The 25,394-nt window shown below is 43.9% G+C and overlaps 1 protein-coding gene across 1 annotated transcript in view; it reads right to left on the reverse strand.

The window, feature by feature from the left end:
- LOC124788162 (surfeit locus protein 6 homolog) overlaps positions 1-25,394 on the reverse strand; it is a 79,880-nt gene that overhangs the window by 37,217 nt on the left and 17,269 nt on the right. Inside the window, exon 2 of the mRNA XM_047255315.1 lies at positions 5,272-5,319. Coding sequence (XP_047111271.1) covers positions 5,272-5,319 — 48 coding nt within the window. The remainder of the gene's footprint in view (positions 1-5,271; positions 5,320-25,394) is intronic.

A 25,394-nucleotide genomic window follows, 5' to 3' on the forward strand; every position in this document is an offset into this window, starting at 1 on the left:
GACATTCACCACAAAACTGTCAGACTTAGTTCTAGGCCTGTTCCTTCTGCTACCTGTTGCCACTTCCCACCTCTCTTTGCCCTTCTCCCTCCTTAACCTGTCCAGATCTTCCCTAGCCTGATCTAGCTCAGCCTGAAGGGCAGCAATTTTCCCCTCCTGTTCCACTATCTTCCTATCTCTGCTGCAAATCCTACATAACCACTGATGAGCCTGATCCACTTTCCCAACACCCACGCCACTGCAGTCCCCCCAGTGAAAAAAACTACTACATCCATCACACCAAACCCCGGAACTAACAATTCTACGGCAAGTCAGGCACTTCTCACTCATGGCAAAAATAATACTTTAGCTAGAATAAATCAATTAAATTACCGAAAATCAAAAAAGATGTTACAAGAATTAAGCCTATTCACAAATGTATATAAGCAAGTTTCTGATTTAAAATTCCGCTGTTTTTCTGAGATCTGTATTAAAACAATGAAGGTATACGCTAGTTATTATATATTTCACTCGATGGAATGAAAAAAAGGACAATTAAACGAGATACTTTAACTATGATTCTCCAAAAACGTTACGAGAATTAGACCTATAAACAAATGTATATAGGCAAGTTTCTGATCTAAAGTTACGCTGTTTTTCTGAAATCTGTATTAAAACAATGAAGTTATACGCTATTTACGGTAGTTTACTTATTTGTTACCGAGAAACTAGTTAAATTACCGTGAAACAAGAAACAAACACGTTTACAAAATTTAAGCCTAAGCGCGACTTCGCGAAGATACGATCTTTTCGTGTTTTCTGAAAAAATACGCAAAGAAAAGTCAAACCTTTAATGGCAAGACTAAACGATACACTAATGCACGTATTTAATTTGTTGTCGGCGTTAAACTAAATTATATTCTTGTCTAAATCACTTAACTTTCTGGAAATGGTTTCTGGCGTCACTTACTCGGCGGCCATCTTGGCTAGCATCAGCAGGTGTTCAGTTGTATTTCAGTGACAATGGGGACATAATGCCCAAGTCGAAAACATGGAAAGACAAAAAGACAGGTGCAACTTGTTCTTCGTGGACTGCAATAGGAAGAATTAATATTACAAGATCAGCTACATCTGCTACTCATGCTACTGCTGGTGTTGTTTGTGAGAATTCTATTGCAGATAAAGTACTCGACACCATGGTCGATCTGTTTACTAATTAAGATGATGAACCACAAGAACCATGAGATATTATTTAAGAAGCATATGATGGTGGTGAATTAAATGCTCCACCTGTTGAGGAAACAGATAAACATTTTGGATTAAAATGGAAAGCTGAAGAAGATCCTCAGCCTGGTCTGGTAGAATATGAGCAACCATGTAAAGATACTTCAGGTGACAGAGTAGAAATGGCTGAAGAACATTCTACACAAATTTGTTCTTCTGGAAATAATAATAGTGGTACTGATGGTGGTGCTGACAGCATGGATCAATTATTACACTTTTACGTGGAAAAGTATAGAGGCTACTAAAAATGGTGATATATGTTTTATTAATACTCATCTATTTCAAGTGTGGGGTTATGGACGCAGGTGGCAAGATGTTAAAGATGCTCAAGGTAATGTTTATGATAAACATTATATCACATCTGCATCCCAAAGGTATTCTAAGCAATTACGTCAATTTTTATCTAACGCTCAATTTCACAATCCACCAGATTATTGTTATGTTAAATTTATTTCTACTGATTTAATACCGGTTGGATTAGAAGCTTCTTTTTCCACACGTAGTACATTAAGTGGATTAGAAACTATGGCACATGCACCATTTGTAATTTATAATAAAGGTGGAAATTTAGCTATTGTTCATGAAATAGTGAAATGAATAGTACAGATACTAATCCCAGGTGATATCTTTCTTATACAACAGTAGTACGTAACTGGCCTAATTATGATTCATGGATTATACCATTTGATAATAGTGGTTCGGATTGGGGGGGGGGGGGGGAGGGGGGAGGGGGAATAAAATATATTCACAAGGTATAGCAAGCCGTGCACTCCCAATCACCCCACATAATTTTATCTAAATCTTTTTTCTCTTAACACCACTAATTACCATTGGATTTGTACTTTTACTATTTATTTTAACTGTTTCTGGAACAATTAACAGCAAAATTCCCTTCATGCACAAACTATTTGGACACTACTGTTGTCGCAAGTTGTACACTGCAAATTTGAACTACTTCCTTGAAGTTCTTTGCGGGTAGCTTACAGTGCAACAAGGAAAACCGTACCTTGAATACTACGGACATGTCACAAATGCACTGAGTGTTCATCCCGCTAATTCACACTTTTCAGGTAGTAATGAAGTGCTGGTACCACGTAACATTAATGAGCTCCAAGCTGTCATTAGAAAGCTTAAATATTACATTAAGTTCATTGCAAACTTTGCACACTGCACCACTGATCCATCTGCACTGGAATGGTGTTCCCTCTGTATAGTCTCAAGAATGTCAGGATGCATTTCAGCAGTTACAGGACGTATTATTAAGTCATCATTGTCTGATTCATTTTGATCCAGCTATGCCTCCTGAGTTAGCTGTGAATGCATCTTACCAAATCTGAGCTTGCTCTCCAACTGAATTAGTTCATCTGATAGGCCAATTCTTTTTGCCTTGAAGACTCTCAACAAAAAATAGTACAATTACAGTCAACTTGAAAAAGAGGTACTCACCATTATCTACGGTGTTACCAAGTTCCACAAATATTTGCAGGGTCAGAAGCTATATTCGATTATATATCATCAGCCTTTAACAGCTTTTTTGAATCATTCTAAGCCCATCCCACCACAGACAGCACAAAAATTGCAATATTGGGCTATGATGTCTGATTATCAACAGAGTTGCTGTACAGGACCACTGCCCAACTCTGAAGCTGACCTCTTGTCTCTGTTACCAATCGGTACCAACATGGCATTTGATTCATCTGAGGAATCATATTATCAAGTTAATATTCAGGGTTTTGAAATTCTTCAAAATTTTCCTCTCAATTTTTGCCATGTTGCTGCACCAACTAATTTTGACCCAGCTCTTCAGATAGTTTTGCAATAAGTGTGCCATGGGTGGCTCTGTAGTTCAAACTAAATTCTTCCTGAGTGGAGCATCACTATTTTTCGCATTATCACACACAGGTGTTCTGCTGTTGCATACAAAGTAGACGATTCACGAGTTGTGATTTCTCACTCCCACCAGCACAAAGTTTTGTCCTTGTTGCACCTATGTCACGGCATGTAGTTCCCACAAAGCAAATCGCGTGGTGTCATTGTACTTGGCTGTGTGTAGATGCCCAGATTGAGCAAACGACCTCTTATTATAATGTTTGTGTGGAACATCAACCAGCTCCACCAAAATGCTTTTTTGTGAGGTCACTTTCGTCTAGATAATGGCAACTCAACCACATTGATTTTGCAGGGCCATTCTGGAACACACGATGGTTGTTCCTGGTAGATTCATACGGTACATTTTCTTTTATTGTTACCATGACATTCACCACTAGTGCTAGTCCGGTATTGGCCTGGTCTTCTATTTTTTTTTGTCTTGAAGGTCTTCCGTGGTCCTTTTCTCAGACAACAGACTGCCATTAACATCAGCCAATTTTCAACAGTTCTGTACCATCAACGGCATACAACATGTTACAACTGCTCCTTTTTTTCGTCCTCAGTCTATCGGTAAAGCTAAACAGTTCTTTTGAACATTCAAAAGTCATATGGAGAAACTCCATTCCTACCATACATGGAAACAAGCCTCATGGCTTTTCTTTCCTCCTACCTCTCCTTGCCATGTGACGGGAAGTCATCGGCAGAATTATTACATGGCTGTCATCACCATTACATCTTCTGCACCAAATCCAGAATCAATTTGTTCTGCTGGGTCAGACAAAGTCTGAGTTGCAGGATGAAGTCTTCTTTAAAGATTTTGGCAAGAAACAGAGTTGGAAGCACGGTGGCATCACAAAGGTCTTGGCGCATTCTTTTTACATCGTTTACGGTTTTGCTGGAATGCAATGGTGTCACCAGAAACAGCTGCACTGTTCTTATGTCAGTGATTCTGTTGCAGAATTTTTACCCACAGACCCAGCATGCCATTGGGGTTCGCACAGCAGACATCTCCACGTCTTTTGGCCAGCAACCATTCAACATGATGCCAATGGATACTGACACTGTGCCACTGCTGTCATCATCCGTCCTGCAGACTAACCTACTGTCTATGGAGGTGCTGCACCCAGACAGCCATCACACTGGCCAAGGAGTTCCAATTGCTTCAACTTGATCAAAGCATCCGTGTCACTGGATGTGGGTGAGCAACCTATGCCCATTTTTTTTTGGCCGCAGATAGGGAGCTGCCATTGGCTGTCGTTCCCCTCTCTGTCTCCTTATCTACATCTGCATTCATTCAGGAGTCTCCCCCACCCCACTACCCCTCCCTGCAACTGTCACATAATGCAGCACTACACCATGATGGTGTGGAGGTTTGAGCAGGGGGAGGGGGGAGGGAAAGAATGTGGTGGCATTATCTGAACAATAAGGTACCATGACAAAGATGGTCCCCACAACGAAACCACAAGTACACACAGTGATGAATGAGAGACAAGAGTATAGACACGACCTCAAAAGTTTTCATACACTGCTGCTGCTGCAGACCTACTTGCATCAGAGTGGAGTGCATCTTAGTCTACTCTGCAATCATTGGCGAAGACAACATCATTGTCTCACTGCAGAGCCAGCAGCATGAGAGTTTTATTAGACACAACTATGTAGCAAAGTTTATAATCAATTGTACCTTGAGTGACGACACCATTATTACTGTATAAAGTGACTAGTTAGTGTTCTGTGAGAAGAACAAATATACATAAACTGTTTTGTGGACATGAGTTGTTTCAAAGTTGAAATATTTCATCTTGTTCGGGTTATAATAATGTGATCTAACATTTTGTGTGTGTTGTTGTATAAACTATGCCTCCCCCAGAAGTTAATCCAAGAACCCACCACTGTGCTAATGAGTGTTTTTTCCATCTGGCACAATAATAAAGTAAATAAAAGGCAACAAATACTACTACAAAACTCTGAGTTACCAATAAATATCAGAATTCACATTAATATTACTTAATTTCTGATTAGTGATGTATGATACATTATCCAGAATTAGCTAAACACTGAGAAAAGTTCATCCTTTAAATGCATAAATAGCATATGTGACTGATGGCAACTGTTAAAGATATACTAGATAAAAGTACTTACTCTTTTTCTTAGGATGGGCAGCCGTGGGCCTCTCTGTACCTTCATCTTCTGAAATGAACAAATAATTCCTTTATGCATAAAAGAAAGGACAATAAGTTCACTAGGCGCCTATATGAAACAAGCATTCTGAATGAAAGCTTGAGTTATATTGACAATAAATAAACTCTCTTATATTTTCCATTTTCTACCTAATATATTGCAAAAAATTATACAATACATCAAAGAAAGAATATGAATTTACAGATGTCTCATTCTACCAAAACTCTCCCTCCCCCATGCTTTGAATAAAATACAACACAGATGAGCTTACTGAAGACTGTATAAGAAGGGTGACAAACAGTATGTACAGCGACAGAATCGCCATCACTGTCATTACAAACATTACAAAGTCCATTTGCAATACAAGAAGACACATTTGGACTTGAGCTTCTTAGGGGGCTTATCTAAATTTAAGTCACTTGACATGGAAAGACCCCTTAAGTAATGACCAGAGTTATGTGGCAGGAATAAATCAAACCATTTTAAACAACACAAAAATTTAAAGCAATAAAATGCAGGCATAAGAGCAGTGTGGACGAGACACACTAAGTATAAGCTCTACAACAATCCTTGTTATCAACTTACACAGCTGCTCTAGATCCACATAACAATGAAATTTACACCACAAACATCCAACAGCACATCCAATAACCGGCAAAACATCAAGATGCCCTCCTGTCTATAAATGCAACAAGGTACCCTAATAGAAGGCTACAGTTCATCGATGAGTAAACAATACAGAACTTCAAGAATAAGTTGAACATAAAACCATGCATAAAATCTGATGCATGCTTTTTTAATGAAGTGGTGACAAAAGGCAGATGAGCTGATACTGCACTGGTTTCTGGAAAAAGGTGGCTGCCTTCTTAACCACAGCTGGACACCTGAGGCATGTATCACATAATGTGGGTGCAATTGTGCATCATTTGTAGGATAGATCACACAAGCCATTTTACCTACCTGCTGTCTGACAATGTGTTATCATCAGGCAAGGATACTAAAAATTAGTCACACACTGAGATCACCTGCACCAAAATCAAGCAAGCCTTCTCGTTAAAATGTTGCCACATTTTACGAGGCAGGACTTTTATCCACATGGAAAGTTGAATAGGATATCTAAATACCGAGGAAATCAATTTAATGAGTTTAAGTGTTATTCTATTCCTCCAGATATTTTCCTACTGACATATGTTCTCCCCCTTTCCCCTCCCCCAACAGAGAAAAGACAAGGTAACTGAATGCATGGGAATTTCATAGTAGACACCTTTACTTCCCTTTTTGATTATTGTGTCAGGTTCCATATTTCCCTGGATTCAGATAAGTCCTGGTGCTCATCAACAAAATTATTTTCGCTTATCCACCATACGAGAAGAAAAATGTCTGGCAATATGGTTGGCTACTTGGAACTCTTAAGGGAGTGGATTTTCATAAAGCACAGAAAAAACTTGGCATCAGAAGTGGATGTATCATGATCGCCCAATTGGAACTCACAAATGAAATTACAGAACAAAGCAACAAGTATGGATTGCCTCTTTGTATAGAATTGACAGATTTTGAAAAAGCCACTGGCTCAGTTTCAACAAAATCTACTCTAACAGCTCTTAAGAAGCAATGCACCGATTCAAACTATTGGAATACTGAAGAATATATATGTCAGAGCTACAGTTTCCAATAGACTTAATCATCAGAATGATGGAAGACTTAGTCATCAATATGATGGAAAATTCAAAATTGAAAGAGGAGATTGGCAAGCAGATTACATATCAACAAAAATTCCGCAGCAGTCCTAGAGGTTGTTCTCAGATTCTTAAACTGGGTAAACAAAGAAGGAAGATGTATTAAGGAACATATCTAATTAACACTTGTTTTCCTGATGACATGTTTGTTTCTTAACTAGATAAACTTGACAATGAATGGAAGAGCATAAAAAGCAAATCTGGAAGTAAGCTCAAAAATCAATTAACATAAGACTAAAATAATGTATAACCAACACACTTAAAAGCAAATAGTGTGAATGTTAAAAGAAGTCAGAGAACTGTCAGAAGAATTTCTGTATTTATGACAACTGATGATAGCGACATGGAAAGAAAAATAATCAAACGGAGTTCTAAAAATGGTTTGGAGTGTTTTTGATAAACTAAATCAGATTGCAAAATTAAGTTTCTAATATGCTTGAAAAGGAAAGTTAACCATCTGTATGTATTAGCAGTTTTGACTTGTGGCATAAAGACATGGGCTTTATTTATAAATAGCCACTGAACAACTGAGGGTTGAAAAGAGAGCAATGGAGAGATGAGCGTCAGGGATAATTACTAGAGAGAGGCAAACAAACAAATGGGTCATTGAACAGGCTGAAGTGGGAGGTGTAATTAAGACTGCTATGATAGTGAAATGTAGGTGATAGGGCATGCAGTAGGACAAATGTGAAATGTAGGTAAAAGGGCATGCAGTAGGACAAATGGATAGCATGTGGACCTAGGCTATTGTCTCACGAATTCCAAAGGATAAGGAAAGACTGGAATAAAACCCTAATGTAAGATGGTTTTGGATATGGGGCACTCAACAACATGGTCTCAGCACCACTACAGTCAGCTGTGCCCACAAGCAGAGCTGTTTATGCTGCATTAAAGTCCATATCTCCTCTCCAGTACTTTAGGGGGATGAGGCCCAACAGTTCACTAGCTGGATACTGCCCAAGGAGGAAACCACGTGTTAAAGGCCTATGCGCAGTGTGGAGAGAAGCACTTCCTTCCACCTTTTGGGGCTGGCAAGAAGCCCAGCATGTCTACATTGTTGATTTGAGCGATTACTGTTTGTTGTCCACTATCTCCAATCATTCAGTCTCCCTCTGTGGCACATGGTCCTTCTGTCAGATGTAAAGATGGTGGGCAAGAGTACTGCACACTGATGTACAACAGCAACCCGAGATGCTTCTTTGGCTGCATTGTTGGCTATGTCGCTTCCCTGTACCCCGATACCTCCTTGCCTTGGTGTTGGAATTGCTGACATATGTCATGAATGACCTGAATCAACTGGTCTACCAAGTACATATGCTGGACGGCTTGTAGCACACTGAGCGAATAATAACAGGTGAGAAATCTTTTGCTGTGATGCCTCTGAATTGCCTCCTGGGCCATCAAAATGCCATATAACTCTGCATCATAACCTGCGAATTGTTTAGAAAATCTAAACAGGAAAAACCACTAAACAACCAAGGGCATTGCCTTGATGGGATCCATCCACATAAACAACTGTGACACTGACTTAAAATTATTGAAGACTGGTAGATCGGATGTAGCCTACCACACAAAACCCAGGAGAAGAAAACCCTAATGTGAGTGAAGCTGAGACAAGTGAGAAAAAGAAGAAAGGGCGAAAGAGGAAGAAAAGCATGCAAGGTGTCCCATCTAGGGAGCAGCTGGAAGCCCTTGAAAGCAGAGTGTAATGAGGGGACATATGTACCCCCGTCCCCGCCACTTACCAGAGGTACTCTACTCCGAGACTGCATTGGAAAAACTAGCAACACAGACAGGGCAAGAGAAGCACAGGGAGACAAAAGATTAGCAAATATAACAGACCACACAAGAGGAGAGGAAGGGAGGGGGAGAAGAGTAAAAGAGCAGGTCGGGTGAGGACTGGGTTGGACCACCAAGCCCAGAGACAGTTGCAGTCTGGTCTAGGCAGAGGAGGCAACAGAGTGTTCTGCCAACCCCTCAATGGACCAAGAAGATTAAGTGGTCCTCCCTCAAGGAGGGTAGCAAAAGTCTGCTTCATGAATAAAACTTAAAACTAAGTCAGCTGTAGGGGCATCATTTCCTAACACCAGGGGTAGTGAGTTAGGGAGATTAGGAGTCTAACACAGGGAGGAGCTGGAAAAGGACAATACAGTCCTTGCAAGAGACTGCACAGATTCATAGTCTCCTTTATCACCCATAGTTTGTCTGATGAAGTAAGAGCAAGCCATTCCATATTCTAGGCACCTACATCTGGCCAGTTTGGCCAGGTTATCAGTGAGTTCATTCCCCAAGATCCCAATGTGGTCCATACAAAGGTTACCGAGTGTCCACACTGTTCAAGGGCATACAGGGAATCCTGGATAGGAATGACTGTGAGGGATGGCGAGGGTAGCACTAGTAGACAGATTGCAGAAAGGACCCACCAGTGCACGAACAGATATGTTCAAGAGCCCGAGAGATGGCTACCAACTCTGTAGTGGAAACACTACAGCCATCTGTAACGAGTATAAGCAAAGCCTACATGACCAGCAACCATCGAGCCAACAGTTAAGACTAATACTGAACCCTGGGATGCACCAAGGGTGGAGCAAAATTGGCGGCGGAGGGCCTTGGGATGAACCTAGTCTTTCGGACCTTGTGATAGGTCAACACAAAGCTGTGCCCAAGGGACGCACCATGGAGGTGTATGGGAGTGTGTCCAGAGGAGAGGTGGAAGAGTAACAACTGAAGTTCAGACAGGAGAGACCGGATGTGGATTGCGATTGTAATCCCTGATCGAGTCCGTCATATGGGAGATGGATTACCGTCTTTGAAAAGAAGATATGGTAGTTCAGATGCTTAGGAGAGCTGCGAACATGGGTAGCATAACTGACAAGCTGCTGTTGGCACCTGATCCATAGAGGAGGGACCTCAGCCTCCACAAGTAAGTTATTCACAGGGCTAGTCTGAAGAGCTCCTGTCACAATGCAAACCTCGCAGTGGTGTATTGGATCCAGTTTCTGCAATGCTGAGGGTAATGCCAAAAATTGAGGTGGGATGGTGTCAGGACTTTGTAAAGCTTCAAAAGAGTAGTGCAATCTGCATCCCAGCTGGTGTTACTCAGGCAGCAAAATGTATTATGGTGCAGCCAGAACTTTCACTTAAGCTGGCGAAGATGGGGAATCCACGTTGACCGAGAATCGAAGAGCAATCCTAAAAAGTGATAAGCCTCCACCACATAAGTCTCATCAAGGGAAAGTTATGGTTGAATGTGTGAGTGGTACGACAGTGACAGAAGTGCATGACGTGAGTCTTTGTGGCGGAAAATCGAAAGCTATGGGTGAGGGCACAGTCCAGCGCCTTTTGTATGGTGCCTTGCTGTCGACGTTCAGCGACACCCACACTATATGAGCAATAGTAGATGCAAAAGTCATCAGCATACAAGAAGGGTGATATTGGGGACACCATAGTTACTAATAGACCATTGATGGCTACCAGAAAGAGAGGGACACTTAATACAGAGCCCTGCAGGACTCCATTCTCTTGGCTATGGGAGTAACTATGGGAAGCACCAACACGAACCTGGAATGTAGAGTGCGACAGGAAGTTATGAAAATCAGGGGTGGACACCAGAGACCCTATTTCTGTTAGGTAACAAGGATGTGGTGTCATAAGCCTTTTGCATGTCAAAGACAGCTATAAGGTGTTGACATCAGGCAAAAGCTGTTCGGATGGCAGACTAAGTAAACCTGATTATCAGTACTGCAAAGACGTTGGCGAAAACCACCCTCAAGGAGGCAACATAGTTGCCAGCTCACCATGCATTCAAGCAACATACAGAGAACATTGGTGAGACCTACTGGGCGATAACTGTGCATCTATAGTGGGTACTTACCAACTTTTAGTACTGGGACAATGCTGCTTTCTTGTCATTGCGATGAGAACTGACCCTCGCTCCAGAGGCATTTAAGAATGGCTAAGATATGACTCTGACAGTCCACTGGTAGGTGCTTGAACATTTGGCTATGGGTGCAATCTGGCACTGGGGCTGTATCAGGGCAGTGGACTAGGATACTGACAAATATCCACTCGCTGATGGAGCATTATATGGCTCCAGGTGGCATTTAGTAAGAGGTAGACATCCAGGGGAGTGACACTGAGGGAGGGACAGAAATACCAGGAAATAGTCACTACCATACAGGTCATCATGGACCCTCCAGGGGATGGATGAAAGATGACAAGGGCTGCAAATTGAAAGGTCAATGGTCGAGAAGGTCCATGTGCCACACTAAAGTGTGTAGGGGTACCAGTACTCAAGAGTCAAAAGTCAAGTTGTGCCAGTAAATTTTTGAGGTCTTTACCAATGTCAATGGCCATGGTTCCACCCCTCAAAAAGTTCTGGGCGTTGAAATCACCCAACATTAGGAAAGGTGGAGGAGCTGAGAAATCAATGCAAACAGTATGTTCTGAGACAATTCACCATTGGGAGGGAGATAAACATTGCATTTATAATACCTCGAAATGCTCTTAACTGAACAGCTGCAGCCTCCAAAGGTGTATTAAGAAGTATGAATCTGCTACATAGAGTGCCTAGAACATATGTGCACACACTATCCAACACCCTGTCATAGGCAGCAAGATTCTTATAATATCCCCAGTATCCACGAAGGGCTGGGGTCTGCATAGCTGAAAACTAGGTCTCCCGAAGGGCAATACAGAAGGCAGGTGAAATGCTTAAAAGATGTCGTGCTTCAGCCAGGTGATGGAAAAATACACTACAATTCCATTGGAGAGTAAAGTTGTTGATGTACAGTGTGGCCACGAAGGGACCAAGGGGGCAGGTTATGCCTTAGGGTCACCTGCTGTCACTGGTTGAGGTATTATGGCAACAATATACATAGGCTCCAGGTTCCATTGCTTGGTGCGAACTGGGGCCTCAGGGGCTGCTGTAATCTCTACCTCAGCCACAGGAGTGGATCAGGAGGGATCTGGTAATGTCAGGGGGTCAATGGAATGCCCTTCTTGGAGGACATTTTCTTCTCTTTCCTCTTCTTAGAGGATTTTGATGATTGCCAGGGCTTCTCTGAATCAGTTTCAGGTAAATATGATGATCGCCAAGCCCTGCAACTAGCAGTCTGTGGCTCCTTCAGCCACTGGCTGGTGTCCAGTTGTAGTAGACTAGGGAAACCTTGGAAGAAAGTGTCCCAAGGGATCCCTTCCTGGCAAGAGAAGCCAAAGGAAGGTGATTTGTCTCTGGCTGGGAGGTGATGACCAATGTCCCTGGTGGCCGGAAAGCCATGATCCCAAAGTAGATGTGGGGGAAGCAGCAAGAGGGGACATCACAACCATCATGGAGGCAGGCATGACTGAGTAGCCCTCAGAACCCACTGTAGGAGGTGTAATGGGCAGGAGTACCATCACCGAAGGGGGTGATGTCATCGTAGCTGCAGCATACGACACTGTTTGACATGCTGTGTGCAACTGCTCATACTCCTTCTTGGCCTCTCGGTAACTGAGTCTTGTATTCTGGTGTTTTTTTCTCTCTGGGAAACCAAGCAATCTAGTGGGCAGACAGAATGGTGCTTTCCACAGTTGACACAGACGCGCAGGGAGCACTCACATGCAGCACTTGTCCACAATCTATATAGATGGGGCTTTGCAACGGAAGACATGTGGCTAAATTTCAAGCACTTGAAGCACCACACAGGGGAGGAAATATATGGTTTCACACCACATTGGTATACCATCACTTTGACCTTCTCAGGCAATAAATCACCCTCAAAAGCCAGATGAAGGCACTGGTAGCAACCACACTGTCTTTTGGCCCCCTACATATACCACGGAAAATGTGTACAATCCCTTCACTCCAAGTTGCCAAGTAGCTCATCATCAGATTGTAATTGCAGATCTCTGTGGAAAATGATCCTCTGAATTAAATTTAGTCTCTTGTGGGAAGTGACAGTCACTGATATGTCACCCAGCTTGTTACAAGCGATCAGTGCCTGTGTCTGGGCAGGGGATACCATTTTGATCAAACTTGATCCACTTTTCATTTTAGAGATGGCTGCCACTTTCCCAGACTTGTCTTCTAAGTTCTCCCTTTATGGCCGAGGCAGAATCACCACCTGTCCTTGTACTAACCAAGTACTGCAGAGAGTATTGCTCTGCTTGCTGCTAAGCTGTACGTTCCTCCCACAGCGTAGCAGGGAGGGAACAGTTTATGGTCATATCTCTCTCCTTTGAAAGAGGACTGTCCTATCATAGATACTGCTGGGGCCGTAAGGTCACCAGCAGGAGATAACTTGATCTGCTTCATTTGCAGCTGATCTGCCATGGTGCCACCCACTCCAAATGGAGGCTCTCCCCATGAGTGCCACCCAGCCTCAGCAATGGCTACCTGGCAAATAATCCGTTGCCCGAAGTCCCTGTGCCCCAGTCAAGGCAGGCACATACTCCTTGGCATAAATGGGGAGGTTTTAGCTCAGGCACCAACAATGCAATCACTGTGTGATCAGGCAGCTACCATTGTGCAGGTACTTGACAACCCCCCCCCCCCCCCCCTCCCAATGGGATCACTACTGTGCTGGGTTCAGGGTGTATTACCATATTAAAGGGAAGGGTGCACAGATGGAAAGGCACAAAGGTGGAGCAGACACCACAGTGGGTGATGACCTTCCTGCATGATTTTTGGAGAATTTTTAAAAATTGGTGGCATGCCAAACCTAACAAAGGGGGAACATGTGTTGTAGAATGCACGAGAAGTGGAAACTCTAAGCCTGATCATAAACCAGGTCCAAGCAGGGTCAGCATCAAGAAAACCATTCCATGGAGAGGCAGAGAGGGAAAGGAATAGTAGCATGCAAAGGAAGTAATGCTCCAAAATTTGGGGCCCTGTGGTAGCTAACCAAGTACTCACAAAACACTTGTGAGCCACGGGGTTACAAGATTTTTCATAGTGTTTCACAAAACAATTGTGAGCTGCTGGGGAAAGAGGGGGTGGGGGGTTAAGTTTTCTCATAGTGTGTCAGGCTTAAAACCACTTTGGGTCTCTGAAGTTATCACAGTGGAAATTTGTTGAGCTGGTAACCGTTATGTTCCGAGGAACCAAATGTTACATCCTCATTGCTAATGATTAATGAGTGGAAAGTGACCAAAGGATCTGTCACTGTAGAAATCTGGAAAGGCAAGCAAAATATTAGTTGACACAAGTGCACTTTACATAAATATATTGCATTCAACTTGTGGATGAAGAAATGCTAAACTGTTGACAACTTGTGGCAGCCACGGCTAAATACAATCAGAGGTCCAACATGGTCATGTGTATATGTACACAGAATGTTTAAAAGCAAAGCTATCTATCAACAACTTGGTTTAATGCCTGGCACCAACTAACTAGCAGACTAGTGCCCAAATGCCTGCCACCAACAACACCATCCTGGTGGTCTTCATTGGTAGGCCACCTGGACGTTCTTCTTTGGTGGTGATGTTCAAAGTGCCATACGTGGTGCCCGCAGAAATCTTCGAGGCACTGGCTCCGATCCAACAATGGAAATTCCAGGTTGTAATACAACAATACAAGAGAAAGATAGATTGCTACTTACTGTCAAGATGTTGCGCTGAGTTGCAGACAAGCACAATGAAAAGACAGTTACAGATTTAGCTTTCAGCCAAAGCCTTCTTCAGAAAAGGAAATGTACACACATTCATACACACATTCATTCACACAAGCAAGCACATCTCACTCACACATGCCTGCCACATCCATCAGCTTGGACCGGAATGCCAGGTCCATGAGACAGTCAATAGTATGTATCCCCAATGGCTTGGTCACATGAAGCCAACTTCCGAACAGCCTCTCAAAGCTGAGGTGGAGCACCACAAAAAATATCACAAAGATTGTAACAGTCTGTCAAACCAGGAGGTGGTGGTGAATGCCGAGTGGTGGTTCACCATCCTCTGTATATAAATTCTGAATTGAACTGGTCCAAAAGACTCCATTTGATATGTGAATGGCTTCATGCTGGACAGCATCTAACACCTTGATATATGAAATATGGGCAGATCCATAAACCATGCCACCATAATCTAACTGTGATCTAACAAATGAACTATAAAACTGCACAAGGCAAGACCTGTCATCTCCTCACACCTTTCCACTAAGACATTCCAAAATATACAATGATTTTAAGCCCTTTGTTTGGAGGTCTTTCAGGCGCAAGAGCCAGGTTAATTTCAAGTCAAGCAGTGGGTACAAAAAGCACACCTTGTCCTTAAAATTTAAAACAGTGTCTCCAGTCTTTGGCTCCAGAGGGTGAAAACTGTGATAAACATAGTGAAAATTGACACAAATAGTATTCCTATGTGAGAACCTAAATTCCAAGTTTCCAGTCTCCTTATGGTCCGCTGAAGTTGCCTTGTCATCTCTGTCACAAGATTGGAAGAAGAATAGAAGATTGCAATGTCATCCACACACAAAGAACTTTTAAGGTCTTCTTGCTGCAGGAGTGAGGCCGTTTGTAGTGAGTGCGAACAGTATGATACTGAATGTACTACCTTGGGGGTCCACATTCTCCTGAACAAAGCCGTCAAACAGGAAATCACCAAATATGGCAAAGGCACCTCTCATCGAGAAGGGATTGAATATGAGGCAGCAGGTGTCTGCATAGTCTCCATTTTTGAAGTTAGCAAAGAATCTTGTATCTCCAAGTGGTGTCGTGAACTCTTCCACGACCAAAAAACATACCAACTAAATGCCTACAGCATATATAAAAAAAAAAAGAGAGACTCCTGTGTTACAGTCTCCAGCAGAATTAAGTTGTCCCACAGGTAACTTTTTAGGCAGGCACGATACTTGCCTGGTTTCCAAAAGGGAATTAATACTGCTTCCTTCCAAGTGATGGTGTACTGTCCATCAAAGCAGATCTAGTTGAAACATGATAGGAGTTTGTCTTTGGCTCCAAGGCACAGATGACACAGCATGACATAAAGAATCTGATCTGGTGGAGCAGTGTCTCTAGCTGCAGACAGAAATGATTCCAGTTCCCATACTGAGAAGGGAAGATTGATGACCACCTCACTACAGGACAAGTAGTGAAGCTACCTCATCTCCACAGTCTTATGGAACTTATGAAGTTTAGGAATTTTCCTGGATGTGTTCAGCTTGTCTTTAGGTGCATCTACAATGACTCCATTTCTCAACAAGGCCATAAGGGGAGGTGTACTGCCCTTTCCTGAAATCCATTTTATTGAATACCTGGACTGCTTAATGGAAGTTATAAATTCTTTTCCAGAATTCTTCTATTCGCATAGGAGTTGTCTCACTCTTGCTCTCAAAGGTGTGAAGGCGCGAAATTTTTTTAGAGTTGGACGGTGTCTGAACAGCCATAAAACTGCACATCTGTGTCTGATTGGCAAGTGTCGTTCTTCATTCTACCAAGGGACATGCCATTGTCTGAGGTGATTGTTAGTCTGGGGAATGGAATTGGCGGCAGCTCATTGGATCATCCAAGTGACATGGTCCACCAGCTCCTGTGGACATTCTGTCATTTGAAGATGGCCTGCTAACAATATCACAACCAGTTTGCCTTCTGAAGCATCCATCTTTGCAGTCTGAGTCAGCAGGTGTATCCATACTGGAAAAATGTCACTGGAGTGCAGATCTGTGGTCACTTCCCAATTGAGCTGAGTTTACAATAGCTGGGTAGCAAGAATGAAGGTCAATGGCTGAAAATTATACTGTAGCTCTAGGACAGGGAGATACACTCTAAATGGATGGGTGCTCAATATTTCGACACTCAGAGGAAGTGGTCGCTGAGTCCCACAGTGCATTGTGTGCAATGTTGTCACTCTTGAGGAGGAATGGGTGGGGGAGTGCCACAAGATCACAGATGTGAAAGATGTAAAGAACACACAGTAATTTTAATTCCACTGCAACTATTTGTATGTTCATGGTAACAGGGACACAAGAGCAATGACATCTGTCATTGACTAAAACAGCTACCCCACCCTTAGCCTTGAGGAAGATCACCCTTCCTGCAGGAATGGAAGCTCCTTAACTCAGATGTCGTGGTGACTTTAAAATGAGCTTCTTCTAAACAAATACAAAATTGTCTCTCCTTGGCCAGGAACTATAATTCTTCCAAATGCGATTGGTATCCATTTATGTTCCATTGCAATACAGAAGTCCCTGTGGGAGTGACCGATGGTCCTTGCCCTTGGCGTTGATGATTTTCTGGAGAGGTCATGGGGACCTTTAGTTGGTATCCAGCTCTCCGGTTCCTCCATGAAGATATCACTATTCCTTAGTGTAAATACACTACCACAAAGGAAGAGTGCTCACTGGTCCAATAGTTTGGCTGCCACTTTCTTCCATTTACTTTTTGCAATGTTTTTCCTTCCTTACAAGAGGAGTTGGCTGTATGGCTAGAGAGGATAGCTTAGTGGGCATCTGATGTGCAGTGGTATGTGGTCGAGCTTAGCTCCCCACTGAGGACTTCTGAATGGCTTCAGGATCAAATGTAGCTTTTCTCCATGTGTACTGTGACAAGAGCATGTACTTTAACTTGAACCTGTGGTCTGGGTCTGTGTGGAGGCAACATGCTTGGCAACTGGCTTTTTGAGGGCTGATGCAAAATAGGTAGCAGACATCAGAGGCTGCATAGCTTTGAAAGCTTTTTTTTAGCTTCGTCATAGGGTATGCATCTCAACTTTCAACTCAATTTATCTTTCCTTGTTATAAACCCTGTACTTCCAGCTCCATACTGGATGATCCCCATAGCCGTTTATACATTTCAGGAGTAGTATACAAGAGTTGCCCAGTTCATAAACTGAGCCTCCACATTTCCACATACAGCCCTTCCGTTACATGACATAGTGGTATGACCATACCTTTTGACATTTGAAGCTCACACTGAATGTGGACCAAACAGTAGAACCTTCAGACGGATATTATCTGCAAGAATAAGTTCAGGTAATTACAGGGTGTTGAAGGTTAGAACAAACATTGCAGTTTTTTCCCATGTGGCACTGTCTCTCCTCATGTAACTCTGCACTTCCACAACAGCCAGATTTTCCATTCTTCATGTAACTCCCCAGGGTGTATCTCCATTATATCGAAGCAGCTAACCATGGTTGGTTGGTTTAAAGCAAGGGGGGGGAAGGGACCAAACTGCGAGGTCATCGGTCCCTTGTTCCTGGTAAAATAGTTACACAATGGAAAGAAGAAAAGAAAGGAGACGTACAGCACAATAATAGGACAATGGAAGAATCAGAAGAACGATAGGACAACCAACACTACTATGGACAAAACAGTAAAAGAAAACCACAGAAACAAGAAACAGGTAGAAGGGATAAAAACAAGATAGCAGATGACCATGGCTGGCCGACCACAAGAATAAAAAGGAAAAGCCAGCCACTCTGCAACACATTAAAACATCCAGCCTAAAAGCATTAGAGTGGAGAACACAAAGGGACAAAGGACATACACAAAAACTTATATAGAATGATAAAACCCACTGTCACGTATAAAACGTAAAAGTAAATTAGCCAATGAGGTGCTGTCAGATAAAATTAATGGCAACGATTCCAGTAACTGAAGAGTCCATCGCAGGGCAGCCAAACAAGGGCAGCTCACCAAGATATGGGCCTCTGTCAACCGGGCACCGCACCGACACTCAGGTGGGTCATTATGGCGCAGGAGGTAGCCGTGTGTCACCCAAGCGTGGCCAATGCGGAGCTGACAGAGAACCACTGAGTCCCTGCGAGAGGCCCGCATGAAGGTCTTCCACACATTCGTAGTCTCCTTAATGGTACACAGTTTGTTGTGCGTACTAAGGTTGCGCCATTCTGTCTCCCAAAGTGGCAAAACTTTTCAGCTTAGTATTGAACGCAAGTCAGTTGCAGAGAAGCCGATCTCCATAAGTGGTTTCCGTGTAGCCTGTTTGGCCAGATTGTCAGCTAGTTCGTTGCCTGGGATTCCAACATGACCTGGGGTCCAGCCAAACACCATTGAATGACTGGACCATTCCAGGGAATAAATGGACTCCTGGATGGTCGCTACCAGAGGATGACGAGGGTAGCACTGGTCGATAGCTTGTAGGCTGCTCAAGGAGTCAGTACACAGAAGAAACGACTCCCCAGGGCAAGAACGGATCTGCTCAAGAGCGTGAGATATAGCCAATAGCTTGGCAGTGAAAACACTGGTGCCATCGGGCAAGGAATGCTGTTCAATATGTCTTCCATGGACATACGCGAAGCCGATGTGAACATTAGCCATCGAGCCATCGGTGTAAACCACTTCATGGCCTCGGTACATGTCAAGAATCGAGGGGAACTGGCAGTGGAGAGCCGCGAGGTTAACTGAGTTCTTAGGGCCATGTCAAAGGTCCACGTGAAGCCGTGGCCTAGGTGTATACCAATAGAGGTGTACATGAATGGACCTCAAGTATAGGTGGTAAAGGCAAGGAGTCCAGTTCGGAAAGAAGGGATTGGACACGAACTGCAATTGGAAGCCCTGACCTGGGCCACCAATGTGGGAGATGAACTGTCTGGGTGGGAAAAGGAGACAATAATTCGGATGCACAGGAGAATTATGTATATGTGCAACGTAACTGGCCAGCAGTTGTGCATGTCTAAACTGCAATGCAAGAACTCCAGCTTCCACCAGGATGCTGGTCACTGGGACTCGTCATAAAAGCTCCTGTCGCTAGGCAAACACCACAGTGGTGCACTGGGTCGAGTAAATGCAATGCTTAGGGCCCCACTGAACCATAAATCAGACTCCAACAGTCAAAGCAGGATTGAACAAGGGCTCTGTAGAGCTGCAGCAGTGTAGAGCTATCTGCACGCCAGTTGGTGTTGCTCAGGCACCGGAGGGCATTAAGCTGCTGACAGCACTTCTGCTTAAGGTGACGAAGGCGAGAAAGCCAAGTCAATCCGGCATTGAAAATCAGACCTAAGAATTGATATGTTTCCACTACAGTGAGTGGATCACCTTTAAGGTAAATTTCTGGTTCCGGATAACGATGCGACACCGACAGAAGTGCATAGCACACGACTAAGCGACACGAAACAGGAAACCATGGGCTAGAGCTCATGACTGCACCTAGTAGATGGCTCCCTGTAGGCACTGCTCAGCAACACCAGTACTGGTGGAGCAGTGTGAAACGCAGAAGTTGTCTGCATACAGAGAAGGTGAGACCGATGGCCCTACAGCTGCTAGACCATTAATGGCCACTAAAAATAGAGATACATTCAATACATAACTCTACAGGATTCCATTCTCCTGGATATGGGGGAACTATGGGAGGCACCAACTTGGACATGGAAAGTACTACATGACAGGAAGTTTTGGATAAAAATCGGGAGCGGGCCTCGGAGACCCCACTCACATAATGTGACAAGGATATGACGTCGCGAGGTCAAGTCATACGCTTTTCGTAAATCAAAAAGGACAGCAACCAGGTGTTGGCATCTGGAAAATGCTGTCCGGATGGCAGACTCGAGGGACACAAGATTATCAGTGGTAGAGCAACCCTGGCAGAAGCCGCACTGTCATGGAGTCAGTAGGCCATGAGGCTCCACGACCCAACCCAACTGCCGACACACCATACATTCCAGCAGCTTGCAAAGAATGTTGGTGAGGATGATGGGCCGACAGCTATCCACATCAAGTGGGTTTATACCAGGTTTAAGTACCGGAATGATGGTGCTCTCCCGCCATTGCGATGGAAAGATGCCATTGCACCAGATCCGGTTGAAGACGACGAGAAGATATCATTTGTAGTTAGATGAGAGATGTTTAATCATCTGACTGTGGATCCAATCTGGTCAAGGAGCTGTGTCAGGGCAATGTGCAGTGGCATTGAGAAGCTTCCACTCTGTAAATGGGGTGTTATAGGATTCACTGTTGTTTATAGTGAACGATAGGCCTTTCCCTTCCAGCCACCGTTTGAAAGTGCAAAAGGCTGTGGGGTAATTCTCTGATGCAGAGGCTTGAACATAGTGCTCAGCAAAGCACTCGGCAATTGTGTTTGCATCAGTAGATAACAAGCCATTTATGTTAACACAGGGAACTCCTGTTGGGGGTCTGGTACCCGAAAACACGTTTGATCCTTGCTCAGACTTGGAAAGGTGATGTATGGCACCATATGGTCAAGACATATATCTCGCAACACTCCTGCTTCCATCGTTTGATAAGTCGGCGAACGCGAGCAAGGAGCCGTTTAAATGCTATGAGGTGCTCCTCCAGGGAAGGACGCCACTTATGCCGCTGTAGAGCTCACCGATACTCCTTAATTGCTTCAGTGACTTCCGGTGACCACCAAGGGACTGCCTGTCACCGGGGGCACCCTAAAGAGCGAGGGATCACATTTTCTGCCGCAGAAAGGATTGTTGTAGTCACCTGCTTACCCACCGCATCAATGTTCCCGTGTGGGGGAAATTCAATGGCGACATCAGAGGTGAAAGTTTCCCAGTCCACCTTGTTTATAGCCCATCTGGGGAGGCATCCTCGGGCCTGATGCCGGGCCTTGTCAGGAAATGGGGAATGGTCACTACCACACAGGTCGTCATGTGCCCTCCAGTGGATAGATGGGAGATGTTGTGTGCTGCAAATTGATAAATCAATGGCCAAGTAACTACCTTGAGCCACACTGAACTGTGTGGCAGCCCCAGTATTTAAGAGGCAGAGGTTGAACTGAGACAGTAAAGTTTTGACATCTTTGCCTCAGCCAGTAAGCACTATGTCACCCCACAAGGGGTTATGGGCATTAAAATCTCCCAAAAGTAGGAAAGGTTTAGGGAGTTGATCAGTGCAGCTAATAGATTCAGGGATACTGCACCATCTGGAGGAAGATATAAATTGCAAACAGTTATTTCCTGCACCATCCATATTCTGACAGCCACAGCTTCAAGAGAGGTTTGAAGGGGCACAGGTTCACTACAGACTGAGTTTAGGACCTAAACGCAAACTTCACCTGACTCTCGATTATATTTACTATGGTTCCTGTAATATCCCTTATAGCCGCAGAAGGCAGGGGTTTGCATTGACAGGAACTAGGTTTCCTGGAGGGCAATGCAGAAAGCAGGTGTAAAGCTTAACAGTTGCCATAGCTCAGCCAGGCAGTGGAAAAAACTGCCGCAATTCCACTGGACGATGACATCATCGTGAGACTGGGAAGGCATGGAACATTCAATGAGGCACTTTACACCTCAAGATCACCTACTGCCGCCGACTTTTTGCTTGAGCAGTCTATATCCACTGTGTCTGAAGGTCCGGGAAGATCTAGGTCCTCAGCGGACGCCAGAATCTCCACCCCATCCTCAGACACAGAACTTGTAGATAGCGGTGGTGTGGGTGCCACCACAAGTCCCTTGTTCTTAGGGGCCTACTTATTCGATTTCTCGCACTGTTCCTTGGGTTTCCCTGGCTGAGAGGCCTTCACTGAATCAGTCTCCGGGACTGAGGGTGAGCATGAAGCCCTACGAACAGCTGCTATTTGGCTCTTCAGCCGCTTACAGGTATCATCTTTTCCACTAGCAGAAACCTGGGAAGGGAGTGACCCAAGGGACCCCTTCCTAGCGAGAGGAGCCAAAGAAGTCTTATGCTTCTCTAGCTCAGAAGTGGGGACTGAAATCCCCAATGGTTGGGGAGGTGTTGCTCCCAAAGTAGGTGGTGCGGGAGCAACACGAAGGGAAGTGCCCCCCACCATCAAAGGAGCAGGTGTAGTCTCTCGGTTCTGAGAGCCAACAGGAATTCGAGGAACTGATGGGGTGAGAACTGTTCTCGTAGCAGCAGCGTATGAGGAGGTCACAGCCACAGGTTGTAGGCACTCAAATTTAGTCCTAGCCTCAGTGTTGGTCAGTCGGTCCAGGGTCTTATATTCCATAATTTTCCTCTCTTTCTGTACAATCCTGCAGACTGGTGAGCAAGGTGAATGATGCTCTCCGCAGTTGACACAGATGGGAGGTGGGGCGCATGGAGTATTGGGATGCGGTGGACATCCACAATCTTGACATGTGGGGCTGGAAGTACAGCAGGAAGACATATGGCTTACCTTCTAGCACTTAAAGCACCACATCGGGAGAGGGATAAATGCCTTGACCTTCTCAGACAATGTGTCACCCTAGAAGGCCATGATGAAGGCATCAGTGGCAACCTGGTTACCCCATGGACCCTGAAGGACGCACCAGACGAAATGAACACCTCGCCACTCTAAATTGGCGTGCAGCTCATTGTCAGACTGCAAAAGTAGGTCCATGCGGAATATAACACTCTGGACCATATTTAAGCTCTTATGGGGCATGCTGGTGACAGAAACATCCCCCAACTTGCCACAAGCAAGTAATGTCCGTGACTGGGCAGAGGATGCTGTTTTTATCAAAACTGACCCAGAGCGCATTTTGGACGAGCCCTCCACCTCCCCAAATTTGTTCTCCAAATGCTCCACAAAAAAATGAGGCTTCATGGACATGAAACATTCCCCATCAACTCTCGTAAATACCAGGTACCGGGGCAAATAAGCTTCATTACCATCCTTAGCCTAACATTCCTCCCATGGTGTGGCCAGAGAGGGGAACAACTTGGGGTCATATTTCTTAGCATTAAAGTCAAACTTTGCCTGCTTAGAGACTGCTGGCGCTGTCATCTGCCCTGATGCCACCCACAATGACCAGGAGCTCTCTCCAAGGGCCCCACCCAGCCGCAGCAAAGGCCACCTAGCAGGATGGCCATTGCTGGGAGTCCCGATGTCCCAGGGTGAGAGGCATCTACTTCTTAGCATATGTGGGGAGTTAATGGCGCAGGCATCAGCAGAGCGATCACTGTGTTGTCAGGGGGCTACAACCAACAGGGTACATGGCAGCCCCACCACAAAGGACTGGGTACTGTGCTGGATATGAGGTACAAAGAAGTCAATGGTCATCCTGGACACAGAAAGTGACACTGAATAGTGCATGGTAGAAAACACACCCAGGTAGGTGTCCAAGCCCAAGAGATGGAGAATGGGCAAGACTGCAATGCAATGAGGAGAAAGTGGGCTAAAAATCTCAATGCACGATGCACAATGTAAGGCACCTTTCCCCAATTGGCTCAATCTTTGGGAAAATTTTGAAAAATGGAGGTCAAACCCTACAGGGGACCATCACACAAAGGCCGAAACATGTGAGACTCCTTTTAGTCACATCTTACGACATGCAGGAATACCTCGGGCCTATTCTTACCCCCGGACCTGCTGGGGTGGGGTGGGGGGCAGATGCACCAGAGGCTGCCAGCTTCAGACTGTTTTACCTTAACACCTAATCACCTCATTAACATGCAGCACATCTTGAAGTAGTTGTTTTTGAGGTGTATATATTCCTTGTGGTTCAGGTGATTTTTGGCAGAGACACAGCAAGCTCATGCAGTGGTTACAACACCGGACATTTTTATAAGAGGTTGGGTTTCTAGAGAGGTAAGCTGTTGGATTATGTTCAATTGAAAGTAGTGTTTTTCACAATCTCAAATAGTGCAATTGGGTATACACTGTCCAAGACAGACAAAGGGTTGCACACCAACATAGTTATTGCTCGCGAAAGATGTTCATGTGAATAATGTATGTAAAATCTCAGCAACAGAAGTGTGGGAACAAACCACAGTAATTTTGTATGTGGCAAAAATCAGAAGTTCCTTATATCTCTTTAACCAGCTTTCAAATATAGTTTCTAGACAAATGTGAGAATAGTATAATATTGAAGAATTTACCCCTTTGTTAATTGTGAGTCAAACTGTAGAACTGCAAAACTGATGTCCATTTCAAAAGAATATAGCTGTTACAGAAAAGAGCAACAAGACTTATCCATGAGATAAGAGATTCCTGTTGTCAATTGTTCGTGCAGCACAAATACCTACTAACATATTCTTTATATGTATTTAAATTTGTTACTTTTTTATGAAACAACCAACCAAATTTATGAAGTGCAGTGATGTACATGATCACAAGACCAGGACAAAATTTAACTATTTCCAATTTCCAGAAAACAACAACATTAAAATTGAGAGGCAGAAGCCCTTGTATTAATGGTTTGATTTGGTTTAACATACTATGAAATTCTCTAAGAAAATCTTTCCTGACAGAAAATTGTCTATATTTAATTTTTAATTCTAATATGAATCAGTAGCATATCAGCTGTAAAGCGATAACTAGAGACGCAACAATTGCAGTATATAACACATTTTCTAAGTACAATTATTGTCATACTATTTTTTTATGTTTGAAAAAGATTAAAAGATAATCAGCAGGCTTCATTTAAAGTTATTTTTTCACTGTCCTATGATAAATTGCACCAGCCAAAATGCAACCCCACTGTGACTGCTGTTCTTGAACCAGGGAT

Source organism: Schistocerca piceifrons, chromosome 3 (genome assembly GCF_021461385.2).
Source record: "Schistocerca piceifrons isolate TAMUIC-IGC-003096 chromosome 3, iqSchPice1.1, whole genome shotgun sequence".
Classification (NCBI taxonomy): Eukaryota; Metazoa; Arthropoda; class Insecta; order Orthoptera; family Acrididae; genus Schistocerca; species Schistocerca piceifrons.